Source organism: Suncus etruscus, chromosome 6 (genome assembly GCF_024139225.1).
Source record: "Suncus etruscus isolate mSunEtr1 chromosome 6, mSunEtr1.pri.cur, whole genome shotgun sequence".
Classification (NCBI taxonomy): domain Eukaryota; kingdom Metazoa; phylum Chordata; class Mammalia; order Eulipotyphla; family Soricidae; genus Suncus; species Suncus etruscus.
Window position 1 is genome coordinate 102,767,131 of NC_064853.1, and position 16,924 is coordinate 102,784,054.

At 42.6% G+C, this 16,924-nt stretch overlaps 1 protein-coding gene across 1 annotated transcript in view; it reads left to right on the forward strand.

Annotated features, from left to right (window-relative positions):
* The first annotated feature begins 241 nt into the window (after nucleotides 1–241).
* RYK (receptor like tyrosine kinase) overlaps nucleotides 242–16,924 on the forward strand; it is a 144,321-nt gene continuing 127,638 nt past the window's right edge. The window contains exon 1 of the mRNA XM_049775616.1: nucleotides 242–381. Coding sequence (XP_049631573.1) covers nucleotides 242–381 — 140 coding nt within the window. The remainder of the gene's footprint in view (nucleotides 382–16,924) is intronic.

The window sequence follows — 16,924 nt, forward strand, 5'->3', positions numbered from 1 at the left end:
CCTTCATGTTCCAGTCCAGGATTGAGGACACAGGTAAGAAACACCTAGGCTCCCCTCTAGACTCCGATGTGTGATACTCAAGAAAATTCATTTCTATACGTTGTGATGTTTTTGGCATTAAAATGGGGCAACCACACCTATACCTCAGATTTATGAGATGAGGCTGAAAAGCAAGAAATGATGTGGAGCACATAGGAAGGAACCTGTGGTCATTATGCAGATTTGAGGCTAATGCCGAGAGATGGTGGAAGCATCTGAGATTATCCTCAGGCTGAGTCTTGGAGGACAAATGGGTGATGGTGACCTCCGGGGCTTCTGGGCTTCCTTCTGGGCTGCCAGAAACAGAGAAGTAAGTGAACAAGACCTGGAGACATATGATAAGTAAGTGCTGTTCTGGTGTGCATATTCACAAGTGTGTGAGTGTCCATAGTCACAGCAAAAAAATGCAGAGAGCTTTTGAAGATGCTCAGTGTATACATATTCTAGAATAGAGGACTAGTTACCAGAGCAAGGCCATTGCCTTTTACCCCTCCACCCACATGCCATGGCTAAACTCCTAAAAGGACATGTATGTATTCGTTTCTACATTTACTCATCAAGCACTTACTGTGTGCTGGTAACACAATTCAGAGGTGCTTTGAGCAGAAATAAGTGCAGTTGCTTCTCCCCCTATGAGTGTATGGCAAGAGAGTGTGGGGAGAGATTGGTTCTGGTGATTGGTGACCGGTCACTGGATTTTCTCTGGTCACCAAACAGGAGAGCCCAAGTCATGAAGGCAGAATCCCACAAGATTCTTTTGCTGAGCTGGCCTACCAGAGCCATGTTCCACCCACTCACTGGGATGTGTTTGGGCCAGTGCTGTCCAGAAGATGCCAGGAAAAGGCATGGGTGCCCTTGCACTCACCCCATCTGGGACTCTGTCCAAGGAAAATTCAGTTCCATTAAAAACTAATCACCTGAGTATTTCCCAGCCACCCAACAAAGGGAGACAAAGCCTGACTGGCTTTGGCAATTGAAAAAGGGGAAGACGGGGCAGCACTAGCCTAGGACGGACCGCGGTTCGATCCCCCCGTGTCCCATATGGTCCCCCAAGCCAGGAGCGACTTCTGAGTGCATAGCCAGGAGTAACCCCTGAGCGTCAAATGGGTGTGGCCCAAAAACCAAAAAAAAAAGGGGGGGGGGAAGAGGCAGGACCCAGAACAGAGAATCCTTTCTGGGGACTTTATGGGGTTTTTGGTCCTTCTAGGATCCAGAAGAACTTAGCTTTGCCCAGATGAACTGAAAGATCAAGATACACAGGCTGTTGTTCTGCTCTTGTCCTTTTCCTCAGTCTTGATGCTTTGCCTGCTGACTATGCCCTCAAACACCCGAGGCACAATGTGCTAGGCATTTAGCACTTGTACTTTTCACACAACCTCCTCTGTGCTGGTGAGGTGAACAAAATGAGGGGCTGGGGGGATATGTGCTGAGGATCTGGCAGGGTGGAAGCCTCTCCTATCTTGTCACTTAGATCTTTCTCTCTCCTTCATTCCACCCACCTAACCAGCTGGGAGGCACTCCGGGTCTTCATCTGTCTGTACCAAGCAACAGCCCACAAGTTCCCTCTGCAGAGACCTAAAGCTCCTATCACCCTATAGATCTGGCTTCTCCTTCTCAGGCCCAAACCCACTCCAGCCTTTCTCTCCATCATGAAGTCTCTTAGCTCTGACCCCCAAACCTTACAAAGGAAGGAGCCAATCCATAAAACAATTTTTCCAGGGACCGGAGAGATAGCATGAAAGCAAGGCATTTGCCTTGCATGCAGAAGGTTGGTGGTTCAAATCCCAGCAACCCATATGGTCCCCTGAGCCTGCCAGGAGCGATTTCTGAGCGTAGAGCCAGGAGTAACCCCTGAGTGCAGCCGGGTGTGACCCAAAAAACAAAACAAAACAAAACAAAAAAACTTTTTCAAATTCAAAATGTTTCACTAATTCTACTGGGATAACTTAGAAGGCTTCAGGTGGGGCCAGAAAAAGAGACAGAGAGAGACCACAAGGATTAAAGCACTTGCCTTGCATGCAGCCAACTCTGGTCCAATCTCTCTAGCACAGTCTGGTCCCCTGAGCAGACAGAAAAAAGCCAGGATGCTGGCTGTGCATCCTCTCCCCTAAAAAGGAATAAAAGACTTTAGGAAAAAGTATACACACATAAACACATACACACACAAACACACACACATACAAACACACACATACAGAGTCCCATCCTCTGGGAATAAAAACCACTTAGGCAGTCATTAACAGGAAAATCAAAAGGAAACCATAATACACTGTGACTCAGTTGTGAACTAAGTTTACACATATAGTCTTCTACCATAAATAATAGTGTAGCAGAAAGTAAAAACTCATGTCTCAGCAGAATGGGGAGGTTGGTAGGAGGCCTGCTGAGGTGGTATTCATGTTCATTCTTTGTCTTCCATAAACAGAGGCCAAAAGATAATGTCTAGAAGTGAGAACCTCAAAAATAAAATAATAAAAAAGCTCAGTGATGTCAAATAAGAAATTGCAAGGCATTGTTTTTTGACCATATAAGTCATGTTTTACTTATGAAAAAACTTTGGGACTACTTCAATTTAGAAATAATAACCTAAAAAATGTTACACAAGCTCAAATGTCCAAGAGATAACATTGAAAAACATTCCCTTTAAGGCAGAGTGAAAAGACCAATTGATGAAAAATGTGGGATAAAAATAAAACCTGGTGAGGACAAATCTAACAACTTGATGCAGCAGGAGCAAAGAAAAGGGAAAGGTCCATTGAGAAACACATAAGACAATTTCCTGGGATCAGAGAGACAGTTCAGTGGGTAGTGTGCTTGCCTTACATAAAACTAGTTTGATTCCCTGCTATCCTAAATGGTCCTCTGAGCACCACCAGGAGTGATTTCCGATTGCATTAACTCCTGAGCACAACTGAGTGTGGCCCCAAAACAAACCAATAAAAGAAACATCTTCCTAGACAAGACTCAGGAATAGAAAAAAAGGAATTTAATGGCTCCCCCATAAAGGAAATAATACTAAGCCATATGGACAGATAAGAAAATGTATCTCTGCACATAAAACTCAATTATAAATATTTATGTAACTTTGTAATTCACAGTGATTCAATGAAAAAAATTTAGAAATAAGAAAAGGAAAGAAAAGAAAAACATCTCTGGTCCAGGAGATGGCTCAATGACTAAAGTGCTGGCAATCATGAAGCCACAAATTCACCACCTGGCTGCCATTATGTACCTATAGCTCTGCTATTGATGACTGATAGCTCTATGGTCTCTGATCACTATTCAGGCTTACCAGAGTCAGGTATGGGCAAACATCACAAGTAAAGGGCATGGCCTCTGGCAAACAGCACAACTGAAAATGAAAAGATGTGTGAGCAACATGCCAGGAATAGGGTTGCAACCAGCACATATATGAGCGTCACAACTAAAAAAGAGCAATATCTAGTGAGCACCACAGCCTATTTTGGGAACACCATAGCCAGGCATATGCATGATGCACTCAAGTGTCACAAAAGCATCATCTGAGGGAAAGGAAGTGTGAGGGGCTGAGAAATATTTATGAGAACACTAAGAATTTTACTTACCCATGTTTGGCAAAATTGAGAAAGTTTGATAAAATCAAGTATTAGAAAGGAATTTGAAAGATAAAGCACTCTAGCTATCTGGTTGTTATTATTTGGTTTGGCAGCCACACCTGGAGAACATGTCCAGGAGCTACTCCTAAAGCAGTGCTTGGGGATCATTTCCAAGAGCTGGGGGACCATGCTATGCTGACAGTCAGAGTCAGGCTTCCAGGCATAGCAGACAGCCTAGCCTTTGAGTCAACTTCCCAGCCCTCTGATCATGTGGTATTGAGAATTCAATGCTTTGACCTTTTTGTAGAGCAAACTGACAAGAGAATGATAAAAATGTAAAATGTCCTTAGTCTTTATGCCAACAATGTCATACTAGGAATTTATCCCTTACATATACTGATTAAAGTATGCTGAGCTCTCTGTAAACACACAAAGGTATTTACTGCAGCATGGTTATGGGGACGGAAGTGATGAAATGTCCATCAGTCAAATGCAAGTTAAATCCTTGATGGGCAAGGAATGCCGACAATAAAAACTGTGTGTGTTGTGCACTTTTTCCAAAGTGAATTCCATATGCCACTATCAATGTTTTGTCCAACCAATTGGCTGCCTGATAAACAATGAAGAATATGGTCCGCGGGAGAGGAACTGTCAGTGAGGATGGAGGAGAACTAAAGTGTCTCCACTCTATTGAATTGTTTCACAACAGAATTTTTCTAATTCTATTTATGCTTTGAAAAATGTTAACAAGACATTTGGGAGAAGGTATTATTGCCATCTTTGTTCTCCTCATAATCTGTTTCGGTATCATAAGGGACCAGAGTTTTGAGGGCCAAGGAGAATGAGTAAGGAAATTACACACTAAATATATCCCGTAAGATTTTATAGCATAAAGCATTAAGAGAAAAGCATATAAGCTTTCAAAAATGAAGACATAGATAATCTATGTAGAAATGAGTCCATTTAACATCAGATTTAGCATCAGATTTTGAACTGAAATGAATCTGAAATTCTCCAGCCTGCCACATTACCGAAATGAAGACCAAAAAAAGGGGTTATTTTTTGAAATTCAGGGAGACAAAAATTTCCCACTCAAGTAACTGTATAGGAAGAAATTACTCAGGATATCCTACTAAACCAAAATGGTTCAAAGAAAAAAATACGTGAGACTAGTTTTGGGAGATTTTGTTTTTTTTGTTTGTTTGTTTTGTTTTGTTTTGTTTTTGGGTCACACCAGCAGTGGTGCTCAGGGATAACTCCTGGCTCTGAGCTCAGAAATCGCTCCTGGCTGGCTCGGGGGACTATGTGGGATGCTGGAATTTGAACCACTGTCTGTCATGGGTCCGTGGCATGCAAAACAAATGCCATACTGTTGTGCTATCTCTCTGGCCCTAGGCTACTTGTTTTTTAAAGGAAGCTGAATGTAAGAAGAAAAATAAACAAACAGGGGAAATGAACCCATGTTGTTTGGATTTTGATGACTGGGAAACTTCTCCTTTGTTCTATAGATGTTTAGTAACTAAGATTGTTGTCTTTTGAAGCACTCCAGCCAGCACTTAATTCTGAATCAAATAATATCTTCATGATGAGACAGTATAATTATATACCACAATAATTTTATTTAAATGATGTTTACTATCTTAGCATAATCTATAGACAAAATATAAAATGAAGAGAATGAATGTAAGTGCTACAAAGCTTGTCAAAGGATGGAGGAAATAAGTGTTGAAAGCCAGGCCACTAGATTCTTTGAATTCTTTTAGCTGCAATTAGTATAGAAAGTCAATCCTGGGATTAGACCTTGTGTTCTGTTAAATACAAAACTGGGGTATGAGCCCAGGTCAGACATCAGCAATGATCCATAGCTGTTCTACTGCTCCTCCAAGCTTGCTGCTGCCTCTCTGCTCAGCTCTGACTTTATTTGTATTAGTCAAAAGGCAAAAATGTAGTCTAAAGATATGGGCAAACCGAGAGCCCTGTTTCCCTCTGCAAGAAGCTTTTGTGAATGTTGTTCCTATTGACCAGCATACCTGTAGAAAAACTGACCTGCAGTCCTATTAGGGAAAAGTGGATGGAGGTGATAAAACCATAGAAGTCATGAACAAGGGGCCTGGAGAGATAGCACAGCAGCATTTGCCTTGCAAGCAGCCAATCCAGGACCAAAGGTGGTTGGTTCGAATCCCGGTGTCCCATATGGTCCCCATGCCTTCCAGGAGCTATTTCTGAGCAGACAGCCAGGAGTGACCCCTGAGCACTGCCGGGTATGGCCCAAAAACCAAAAAAAAAAAAAAAAAAAGTCATGAAAAAGAACTTTCTCTACTAAGATGGAAGCCACCAAAGTTTTGGTTTATTTGTTATTGGACCACACCAGGGGTGCCTGGTGGCTACTCCTAGCACAGTGATTTATAGTCACTCCTGGCAGTGCTCAGACATCATGCAGTGCTGGGGATCAAACCAGGGCCTCCAGCATAAGAGCCTGTTTTTATTCCCTGGAGTGTTCTCTCTCTCTCTCTCTCTCTCTCTCTCTCTCTCTCTCTCTCTCTCTCTCTCTCTCTCTCTCTCTCTCTCTCTCTCTCTCTGTCTCTCCCTCTCTCTCTCTTTCTCTTTCTCTCTTTCTCTCTTCCCCTCTCTCTGTCTCTCTCTGTCTCTTTCTCTCTCTCTCCTTCCATAAAACTTTTCTTTTTCTTTTTGTTTTTGGGCCACACAAACAAATGCTCAGAGGTTATTACTGGCTATGTGCTCAGAAATCGTTCCTGGCTGGGGAACCATATGGGGCGCTGGGGATCAAACTCAAGTCTGTCCTGGGACAGCCTCGGGCAAGGCAAATGCCCTACCGCTGTGCTATCGCTCTGGCCCCCCACAAAGCTTTTCTTAAGGGGTCAGTGATTCATTTCTGCTACTGCAGCTCCCCCTAGGCCACTGTCTCAATGGAGCATGGACGGCAACTTCTCAAATGCTTCACTCACCAGTCAGGTAGTCAGTTGTGAGCTGTACCTTGCCATGCTCTACTTGTGGTCCAGTGGTCCAGAAGATCCCAGGTCCCAATTGAGATCACAAAGTGCTGTATAGATAGAATTTGTTTGACTTCATAGTAGTTTAAAGCTATACAACAAATAGCAGCCTAGAGCACACATATTAGATGTATTTTGTAGAAGCTGCAGCTGGATTGTCTGTGATTGGTTTCCTGCAAGGAAGGGGTTCTATGTATGACTCCTCTGCATTCCTGCCTGTCGTCCTTACCCCAGGGACCAAGTTGGTTGTCCAAGTTGCCACCTTCAAACTCCTAAGTACAGCAGCAGGAAGAGGACCAGTGAAGAGGACACTAGGACACAGTCCCCAGCCTCAGCTTTGTGCACACAATGTGCACAATTCCACAGGGTTTGAGCACCCATGGCCTGCATTTGGGTTGAGGTGACTGTCGCCATCTTTTTGTTTTGTTTTGTTTTTGGGTCACACCCAGCAGTTCTCAGGGGTTACTCCTGGCTCCACGCTCAGAAATCGCTCCTGGCAGGCTCGGGGGACCATATGGGAAGCCAGAATTCAAACCGATGACCTTCTGCATGAAAGGCAAACGCCTTACCTCCATGCTATCTCTCCAGCCCCGACTGTCGCCATCTTGACTTTGATTAATGCTGTCCTTGAGTTCATATTTTTATTTTTTTAAACATATAAACTCTTTAAGCACCATGATTACAAACATGGTTGTAGTTGTGTGAGCTCATATTTTTAATGAGGTGCCTCCTTGCTCTCTGCCGCCACGAGGCATTGTGGCAGGTGCCTATGCCACAGGTGACTGTTGCCTGCTATGCAGCATCCACTGCTCAGTGGCCTTGCCTTTGAGTCAGGTCCTCAGTTAATGCTCTGGGCCAGGCAGGAGCTCAGGGGTATAACACTGGCCTGGTATGTGGGAGGCCCTTGCATGTGACCTTAATCTTGACACACCCAGAGAGATAAAAATAATACAATCGTAGAAGTCATAAATAAGACATGAATAAGAAAGAGAGCTCTGCTCAGATATGTTTGCACTTTTCTCTTTTCTGTTTATTTCATGTAGGCCTTTCAAGAAGTGCTCAGGTGCCCAGATGCTATTCCTGGTGATACTCAGCCAACTGGGGTCAGGTAGCTCATGTCTGCTGGTCTGGCAGTGCCCGGGGCCTCCAGGGCCACACCCAGAAGTGCTAGGAGCATCCTCATGGTGTGAGGGTTGGAACTTTGTTCCTGTTGAGCTGTTCCCACCCATTACTTACCTACACATATTATTAACTTGCTCTTGAAAGTTGAAGCATGTCAATTAAATTGTTGGAGAGCATATGTGTGTGTGTTGGGGGGGTTAGGGGGAAAAGATCCAGACCTTGTGCAGCACATAGTGTGGGCAGTGTTTCTGGAGATGGATCAGTAGCCACAGGTCCGGCCTACAAATGAAGGGCCATAGTTAAATCCCCAGTGTTACTAGCATGTGTCTAGTGGATCTTAACAGAGCCATTGTGATTCCCCCAACACAGTCAGGTGTGTGCAAGCACCAAAGCAAAGAAGTACAGGCTACTTCAAGCACCACAGCCAAGTAATGAAATAAAAATTTATTTTATTTTCATTTTTGATTTTTGGGTCACACCCAGCTACACTCAGGGGCTATTCCTGGCTCTGCTCTCAGAAATCGCTCCTGGTGGGGCTGGAGAGAAAGCACAGAGGTAAGGTGTTTGCTTTGCAAGCAGAAGGATGATGGTTCAAATTCCGGCAACCTATATGGTCCCCCGAGCCTGCCAGGAACGATTTCTGAGCATAGAGCCAGAAGTAACCTCTGAGCAGGCTCAGGGGACTATATGGGATGCCAGGATTCGAACCACCATTGGTCCTGGGTCGGCTATGTGCAAGGCAAACCCCTTCTGCTGTGCTATCTCTATGGCCCCTGAAATAAAAATTTAAACAACAAGGTCATGAAGATAGATCGATAGTGAGCTTTGTATGCAGGAGGCCTTGTTTTCATCCCTGGAACCACAGGTTTCTGAGCACCACCAAAAACAGAACCACAAGTAGCCCCTGAGCACCCTCAGGTGTGGTCCCAAAATAAAATCAAATGTCATTGAATGGCAAATTAAAATGCCATGGCAGAGACTGGAAATATAGTACAGCAGGTAAGGTGCTTGTCTAGCATATGGCTGACCTGGCACCACTGGCATTTCATATGATCACCGAACCCCACCAGGGGTGATCCCTGAGTGCAAAGCCAGGAGTAAGCCCTGAGCACAGCTGGGTGTGTTCCAACAACAACAACAAGTAATAATAATAATAATAATAATAATGCCATTATAAATCAAAAAATCTAATTAAAAATCTAAAATTTAGGGGCCGGCGAGGTGGCGCTAGAGGTAAGGTGTCTGCCTTGCAAGCGCTAGCCAAAGAAGGACCGCAGTTTGATCCCCCGGCGTCCCATATGGTTCCCCCAAGCCAGGGGCAATTTCTGAGCACTTAGCCAGGAATAACCTCTGAGCATCAAATGGGTGTGGCCTGAAAAACCAAAAAAAAAAAAAAAAACCTAAAATTTAATAAAATCTATAAATATAAAAAAAGCACAGGAGAAGGAAAATTTTATTTTAATCCTGTTGCAGTGGAACATTTTTTTCCTGCTGTCTGGATTTATTCTGTATTTTCATTTTGCTCTAAAATCAGCTAGAGTACAACAGAAGTATAGAGGACTGGAAGACTGAGACCATTTCCCATCCCAAACCTTTTACTGTATTCATGGGATACAGTAGTGACTCATTTATCCAGTTGTCAGGTGTCCCTCTAGAAAGAGGGCAGAGTTCAGAAAGAAAGACAGAAACTGAGTTTTCAAGTGTCTGTGGCAAACCACCACATGAGGAAGTTCAACCCTGAGTTCAGCTTAAAAGTAGCAAGGACAATCATCCCATCAGCCTCACTCCCCTTTCACACAACAGGGAAGGCAGCTAAGGAAAACCCCACTATGATATGAGCTGCATAGGGGCTGCATGTTCCCAAGTAACATGACTAAGTCTCAGGCACTCAACTCTGGCATCTCATCCCCCAGGTACTATACAATTGGTACTATATAGATGGTTTCTGGAGTACTGCCAGGAATGATCCCTGAATACAGAGGCAGAAATAAGCCATGGGCATAGTTGGGTGTGGCCATAAAGCAAGAGAAGAAAGAGAAAGAAAGAAAGAAAAAGAAAGAAAGAAAGAAAGAAAGAAAGAAAGAAAGAAAGAAAGAAAGAAAGAAAGAAAGAAAGAAAGAAAGAAAGAAAGAAAGAAAGAAAGAAAGAAAGAAAGAAAGAAAGAAAAGAGAAAGAAAGAAAAAGCGAGAGAGAAAGAAAGAAAAAGAAAGAGAAAGAGAGAGAAAGAAAAAGAAAAGAAAGAAAGAAGAGAAAGAAAGAAAGAGAGAGAAAGAGAAAGAGAGAAAGAGAGAAAGCGAGAGAGAAAGAAAGAGAAAGAGAAAGAAAGAAAAAGCGAGAGAGAAAGAAAGAAAAAGAGAGAGAGAAAGAAAGAAAAAGAAAAAGAAAGAAAAGAAGAGGAAAGAAAGAAAGAAGAATGAAAGAAAGAAAGAAAAGAAGAAAGAAAGAAAGAAAGACAGAAAGAGAAAGAAAGAAAGATAGACAGAAAGATAGCAAGAAAGAAAGTATGATAGAAAGAGAGAAAGATAGAGAAATATATAAAAAGAAAGAAAGAGAGAGAAAGAAAAAGAAAAGAAAGAAGAGAAAGAAAGAAAGAGAGAGAAAGAGAGAAAGAGAGAAAGAAAGAGAAAGAGAAAGAAAGAAAAAGCGAGAGAGAAAGAAAGAAAAAGAGAGAGAAAAAGAAAGAAAGAAAGAAAAGAAAGAAGGAAAGAAAGAAAGAAGGAAGGAAAGAAAGAAAGAAAGAAAGAAGAAAGAAAGAAAGAAAGAAAAAAAAAAGAAAGTAAGAAAAAGAAAGAAAGAAAGAAAGAAAGAATGAAAGAAGGAAGGAAAGGAAGGAAGGAAGGAAGAAGGAAGAAAAAATAAAGAAAGAAACAAAGAAAAGAAAGAAAGAGAGGAAGAAAGAAAGAAAGAAAAAAAGAAAGAAAGAAAGAAAGAAAGAAAAAGAAAGAGACAGAGAGAAAAAGAAAGAAAGAAAGAAAGAAAAAAAGAAAAAAAGAAAAAAGAAAGAAAGAGGAAAGAAAGAAAGAATAAAGAAAGAAAGAAAGAAAGAAAGAAAGAAAGAAAGAAGCTGCTTGGGGGGGGTTTTGTCGAGGTTTTTTTTGTTTTGTTTTGGTTTTTGAGTCACACATGGCAGCACTCAGGGGCTACTCCTGGCTCTACACTCAGAAATCGCTCCTGGCAGGCTTGGAGACCATATGAGATGCCGGCCATCCTTCTGCCTGCAAGGCAAACGCCCTATCTTCATGCTATCTCTCTGGCCCTTAATTTATTTATTTTGGGTGCCAAGGATAGAACCCAGGGCCTCATACCCACAAACTTCACTCAAGAATAAAAGAATATTCCATTCACTATGGGCAGCATTTGTGGTCTGATCTCTCACTCTCTTTTGTTCCTCTCCCACCCTGGTCACATTTCTTCCTCCCACCCAGGACTTGCATAAGCTTTGCTCAGAGAACCTTTCTTAGCCCTTACCTTTGACCTGATTCACCTTTCTCTTCCCTCAAACTTCAGCCTCACTATTGAGCTTTAGCTCACAGGATGCCTTGAGGCCAAGGGTGGCTGCTGGTGTGGAGAAGATTTCCAGGCCACAGATAATTGAGGGAGGGAGGCAGGAGGCAGACCCGGAGGAAGGCAGCTGTAAGGGTCAGGTCTGTGTGAGCCCTTTTGTCCAAGCATGTAGCCTTGAGCTCTTAGTGGAAGAAAAACTGCAGCTGCCTTATCTTCTCAAAACTCTCAGCTCATTAGTGCTAAAGTGATTTTTGCTGAACAAAACAGTGATGAGGAGGCGAGATCACATCAGTGACCCTGAGGCTTCTGTGCCTTCCTGTGCCAGGGTTGAGATCCCATGACGGGGGAAGAAAATTTGTCTGGGCAAGGTTCCTGTGAGTAGCACACATGGCACTTAGCACACATTACTGGGGCTCTCCATATTCCAATACCAAGGATCCACATGAGATATTTGTTGACTGTGTCCTCTAAGACTAGCCACAGCAATTTAGCTCAGAAGATCTGAATCTAGCAATCCAGGGTCATTTCCCCAAGTCACTATTGGCTCTCTGCTACTCAACTCCCCAGCTCAGCACTATTTTGGTCCCCAAAAGGAAGAGCACTCCCAAAGTGTCCTTCCTGCCTCCCTTGGGCTTGGCCTGAGAAGGCCCCTGGAGGGTCAACGTCCTCTTCTACGACTGCCCCTGACATTTGGAGTCCTAATGCTATGTTTAAGTGACTCATTCTATTCTCGTAGAGTCTCTATAACCATGTGAAATTGTGGTGAAAGCCACATCCTTCCCAAATGCCGAAGGACCCATACCACATCCTCCCAATGTCCCCATCCCTTTCCTCTGTGTTTGGTTGCAAAATCAATCAAACAAGCACCAAGGACGTCAGAGCGCACATAGAGAATCTCAGATTCTTTGACTCCGCCAGCTGTATCTCCCACCTGCTCTTTGGAGCTTTACTCAGTCTCTGACTTTATTTTTCATAAGCCCCTTTTCCTGCACACACCTCTGCATCTTTAATCATTCTTCTGCATAGGGATGCCAGATGGAAATACCGAACACTCGCTTTCATTTACATTCTAGATAAGCATCTAATACTTTGCTAGCGTAAAGAAAACCACAAATAAGCTATTTGCATTCTGAAGTGGCTGCATCCCAACCTAGGATGGATAATTATTTTCTTTTTCTTTCTGTTTTTGTTTTTGGGCCACAGCCGGTGATGCTCAGGAGTTACTCCTGGCTCTTTTGCTCTCTCTCTTTCTGGGCCATACCTTGACCTGCAGAGCTATAGAGAGGTCAAACTCAACTCTGGACCCTAATATCCAAACTTCCCACATATGTTGTAGTCTTTTTTATTTGAAAGATATGCTGCTTTGTTTTGTATATTTGTAAACTTACCGAGTTACAAGAAGTTTGAGTCTCCACCAAAACTGTCTGTTTTTACTGTTTCTGAGGCTTTCTGGACTGAGTGAAAGGAACAGAACTAACAAAGACTTATGTGAGATCCCATAAGCAAGCAAGGCAGCTGCATTACCTGTCTGACTAGTTCTCACCTGCCCTTTCTTCTGCTGTAGCCACGCAGGCAGTGCAGGCACCAAGTCCCACAGGGTTCCTGGCAACAGAGGAGGCCTAGGGAGAGGAGCCTGATGCAGTTTTGGGGGTGAGGATTATCACTGTCTCAGTTCCTGCTGCCTCCCCACTTACCACCTTCCCAAGTACTGTCCACTGTGAGTGACACCCAACAGCAAGGAAACAAGGCCTGTTCCTGAGTGTATAGAAAGTCTTGCATGGCCATCATCACCCTTTGGGCAAGAGTTGGGATTCCTATGGCAGGAGGAGGTGATAGTTCAGGCCCTGCATAATGACCCAGGGCTGACAGCACCACAGCATCTGTGCCAGAGTAAACTCGGAAAAGAGGGGAGTTCTCATTTTATTTGTTATTGACAATTAGAAATTATCTTGATGTCGAACCAGTCATAAATGATGAAATCATTTGCAATCATTGAAACATAATGCAAGTATAAAGTTGAGAAGGGAAAGTGGGGCTATCTCACGTGCTGGAATACCATGTGGGAGTCCCTGAGTTTGATCCCTGATACCCTGAAGATCACCAGTGATGGCTGTGATGGCCCCAAACACCAATGGGCCCATGCACCAAACTATCAGGCCTGCGTTGCCAGCCTGCCAGGAGTGATTTCTGAGTGGAGAGCCAGGAATAACCCTTGAGAGCCATCAGGTGTGGCCCAAAAAGCAAAAAAAAAAAAAAAAAAAAAAAAAAATAGCTGTCAATTGTTGAGTTTAAGTCATACAATGTTCCAACACCCATCCCTTCACCAGTTAGTTCTGACAACCAATGTCCCCTATTTCCCTTCCTCCCCTTACCTCCCAGCCTGCCTCTGTGGCAGACATTTACCCCCTTCCTTTTCTTCCTTTTAGACATTGGTTGCAATACTGGTACTGAAAGGTTATCATGCATATCACTTTACCTCCTTTCAGTACCCAATTCTTGTCTAGAGGGATAATTTCCAACTGATGCCAGTGGAGGTCCCCAGATGACTTATGTGAAGTGGGAAGGAGAAAGGCAACACCCCCAAGAAAGGAATGTACAGCTGTCTCTCTACCCACCTCCACCACCCTGGGAGTGACTTGGGAGATCTAAGGCTGTGGGCACATTTCCTCTGGCAAGGAAAACAAAGTCAGTCCTAGGCCTTGTCCAGGTCTTTTGGGTCTGTCGCCTTTCCTTACAGAAAAAAATTTCGGGAGGTAACAAGCAATGAAGTAAAAACAGATTTTATTTGGCTGGACCAAAGCAATAACACAATGGGTAGGGCATTTGGTTTGCATGAAGCTGACCAGGGTTCAATCCCTGGCATTCCATGTGGTCCCCAGAGCCTGCCAGGCATAATTTCTTTTTTGTTTTGTTTTGTTTTGGTCACACCAGGCAGAGCTCAGGAGTTACTTCTGCCTCTATGCTCAGAAATTGCTCCTGACAGGCTTGGGGGACAATTACTCCTGCCAGGAGTAATTTCTGAGGGCAGAGCCAGGAGAGTAAGGCGTCACTGGTGTGGCCCCAAAACACACACACACACACACACACACACACACACACACACACACACACATATATATACATGTCAGTAGATTGCATCTAATATTTGTCTAATATTTGCATTGTAAAAGACAATCATAATGATATTGGTTCCCTGAGCTCCTTTACTGTCACCAGATTCAAGATCAGCCCATGGTATGTATGCCTGAAAAGCATGACTAACCGTGGTGTACCTCAATAAGAATGGTAAACAAAAATAAGAATGATCATCCATATATGTTGAAGATATGATGAAAAAAAATCATATGTTTTCCCCTGTTTCTTTGAACTTTGATCATTCCAAGCTTTAGTATTTTGCTGCATTTGTTTATAACAACGTGACTACTTGTGTGATTTGTCAGCATAGATATTGTATTCATTTATTCAAAGCTTAATTTCTTAAACTAACCTTTCTAAGTTCTTTATACAACAAAGATGTTATTCTTCTGGCTCCAGTAACCACACGTAGTGCTTCTAATGTACTGGCCCCTCATGCTTCTTCGCCTTTTTGTTCTGGTTAGAGCATTTTTACTGTGTTCAGTATAATCAAAAGTTTCATATTTTTATTCGTCAGACTTTTACTTTGTGGTTTCCTTTGTTCTTTCTGCTTTTTGTTTGTTTGTTTGTTTTCACTTCAAAGCTTACAAATCTACTTTTGTCCAGAAATTTGATCAACATTTTATTCTAGTTTGTCTTCTGATGATTTGGTTTTGAATATTTACATCATGAATGAAATGAAATTGGCTTGGAATCATGACTTTTTCTTTCTCAACAAATAAGTAGAAGAGGACTGGAGAAATAGTACAAAGGTCAATGTACAATAGACAAAGCAGAAATGGTTTAAATCCTAGCACTGCTTATGGTCCCCTGAGTATCACTAGGAATAATCCTGGAACATGGAACTCAGAGTTAGCCCTGAGCACCACTAGGTGAGGCCTCAAAGTAAGAATCAAAACAGAATCTGGAGTGATAGTACAGCAAATAGGTCCCTGACCTTGCAGCAGCCAACTGAGTTTCGATCCTCAGTATCTCAGATGGTCCTTTGAGAACCATCAGGAGTAATTTTTGAGTGTAGAGTTAGGAGTAACCCCTGAGCACTGCTGAGTGTACCTTCCCCAAACAAACAAAAACACAAACAAAAAGAACCAAACCAAAAAAAAAAAAAAAAGACATTTTATTTAAGCCAATATACCCACATACATGTGAAGTGTTATCAAACACGTCCCATTTGAAGTCTGAGGATGAGCTTGAGAATTGAAATATTTGTTTTTCTTTTGGTTCCTTAATGGTTCTGATGAATGAACAGCATTGGCTAAGGAATCTGGTCAACATGTTTTCCATCAGAGCCCCTTTATTTATATATATTTTAATTATTTAATTGAATCACCATGGGATTCACAGTTACAAAGTTGTTCTTGATTGAGTTTCAGTCATACCATGTCCAACACCCTTCACCAGTGCAACTTCCTGTCACCAATATCCCTAATATCTCTCCCCTCCTTCCCCCAGCCCTTCCTTCTGCCATCCTCCCTCTGCCTGCCTCTATGACAGACATTTTTCTTATCTCTCTTTTCCTTTTATTTCTTTTTTCTTTTCTTTTTCTTTCTTCCTTTTTTCTTTTTTTGCCTTTGGGTCACACCCAGGGATCACTCATGGCTCTGCATTTAGAAATTACTCCTGGCAGGCTCAGGGGACCATATGGGATAGCAAAGATTGAACCCAGGTCAGCCATGTGCAAAGCAAACACCTTACCTGCTGTTCTATCACTCTGGCCTCTTTTATTTATTTTAGACACTGTGATTTACAATATTGTTACTGAAGATATTATACATATCACTTTACCTCCATTTAGCACCCAGTTCTTGTTCAGAGTGATCAGTTCCAATTATCATTGCCATAGTAGACTCTTCTCTACTCTAACTGCACTCTCTACTCTTTGTGATAAACTTCCTACCATGGACTGGTCCTGCTGATCCTCATCTCTATTGTCTCTGGGTATTATTACCATTCTGTTTTTTATTTTACTTATATTCTACAGATAAATGAGATTATTCTATGTCTATTCCTCTCCCTCTGACTCATTTCATTCATTATAATAACCTCCATGCCTATTCATGTACAAGTAAATTTCATTTTTTTGTTTGGTTTTTGGGCCACACCCAGTGGTGCTCACGGGTTACTCCTGGCTATCTGCTCAGAAATAGCTCCTGCCAGGCACAGGGGACCATATGGGACTCCGGGGATTTGAACCTACCACCTTAAGTCCTGGGTCGGCTGCTTGCAAGGCAAACGTCACTGTGCTATCTCTCAGGATGATTTCATTTTTTAAAGGTGCATAGTATTTCATCATGTAGACGTACCAGTGTTTTTAGCCACTCATCTGTTGTGGGGTACCTGAGTTATTTCCAGATTCTGGCTATTGTAAATAGGGCTTCAATGAACATAGGCAAGTGAAAGCAAAGATAGACAAATGGGACTACATTAAACTGAGAAGCTTCTGTGTGTCAAAGGAAATAGTGACTAGGATACAAAGGCCACATACTGAGTGAGAAAAACTATTCACCCAATACCCATATGATAAGGGTTTAATATCTA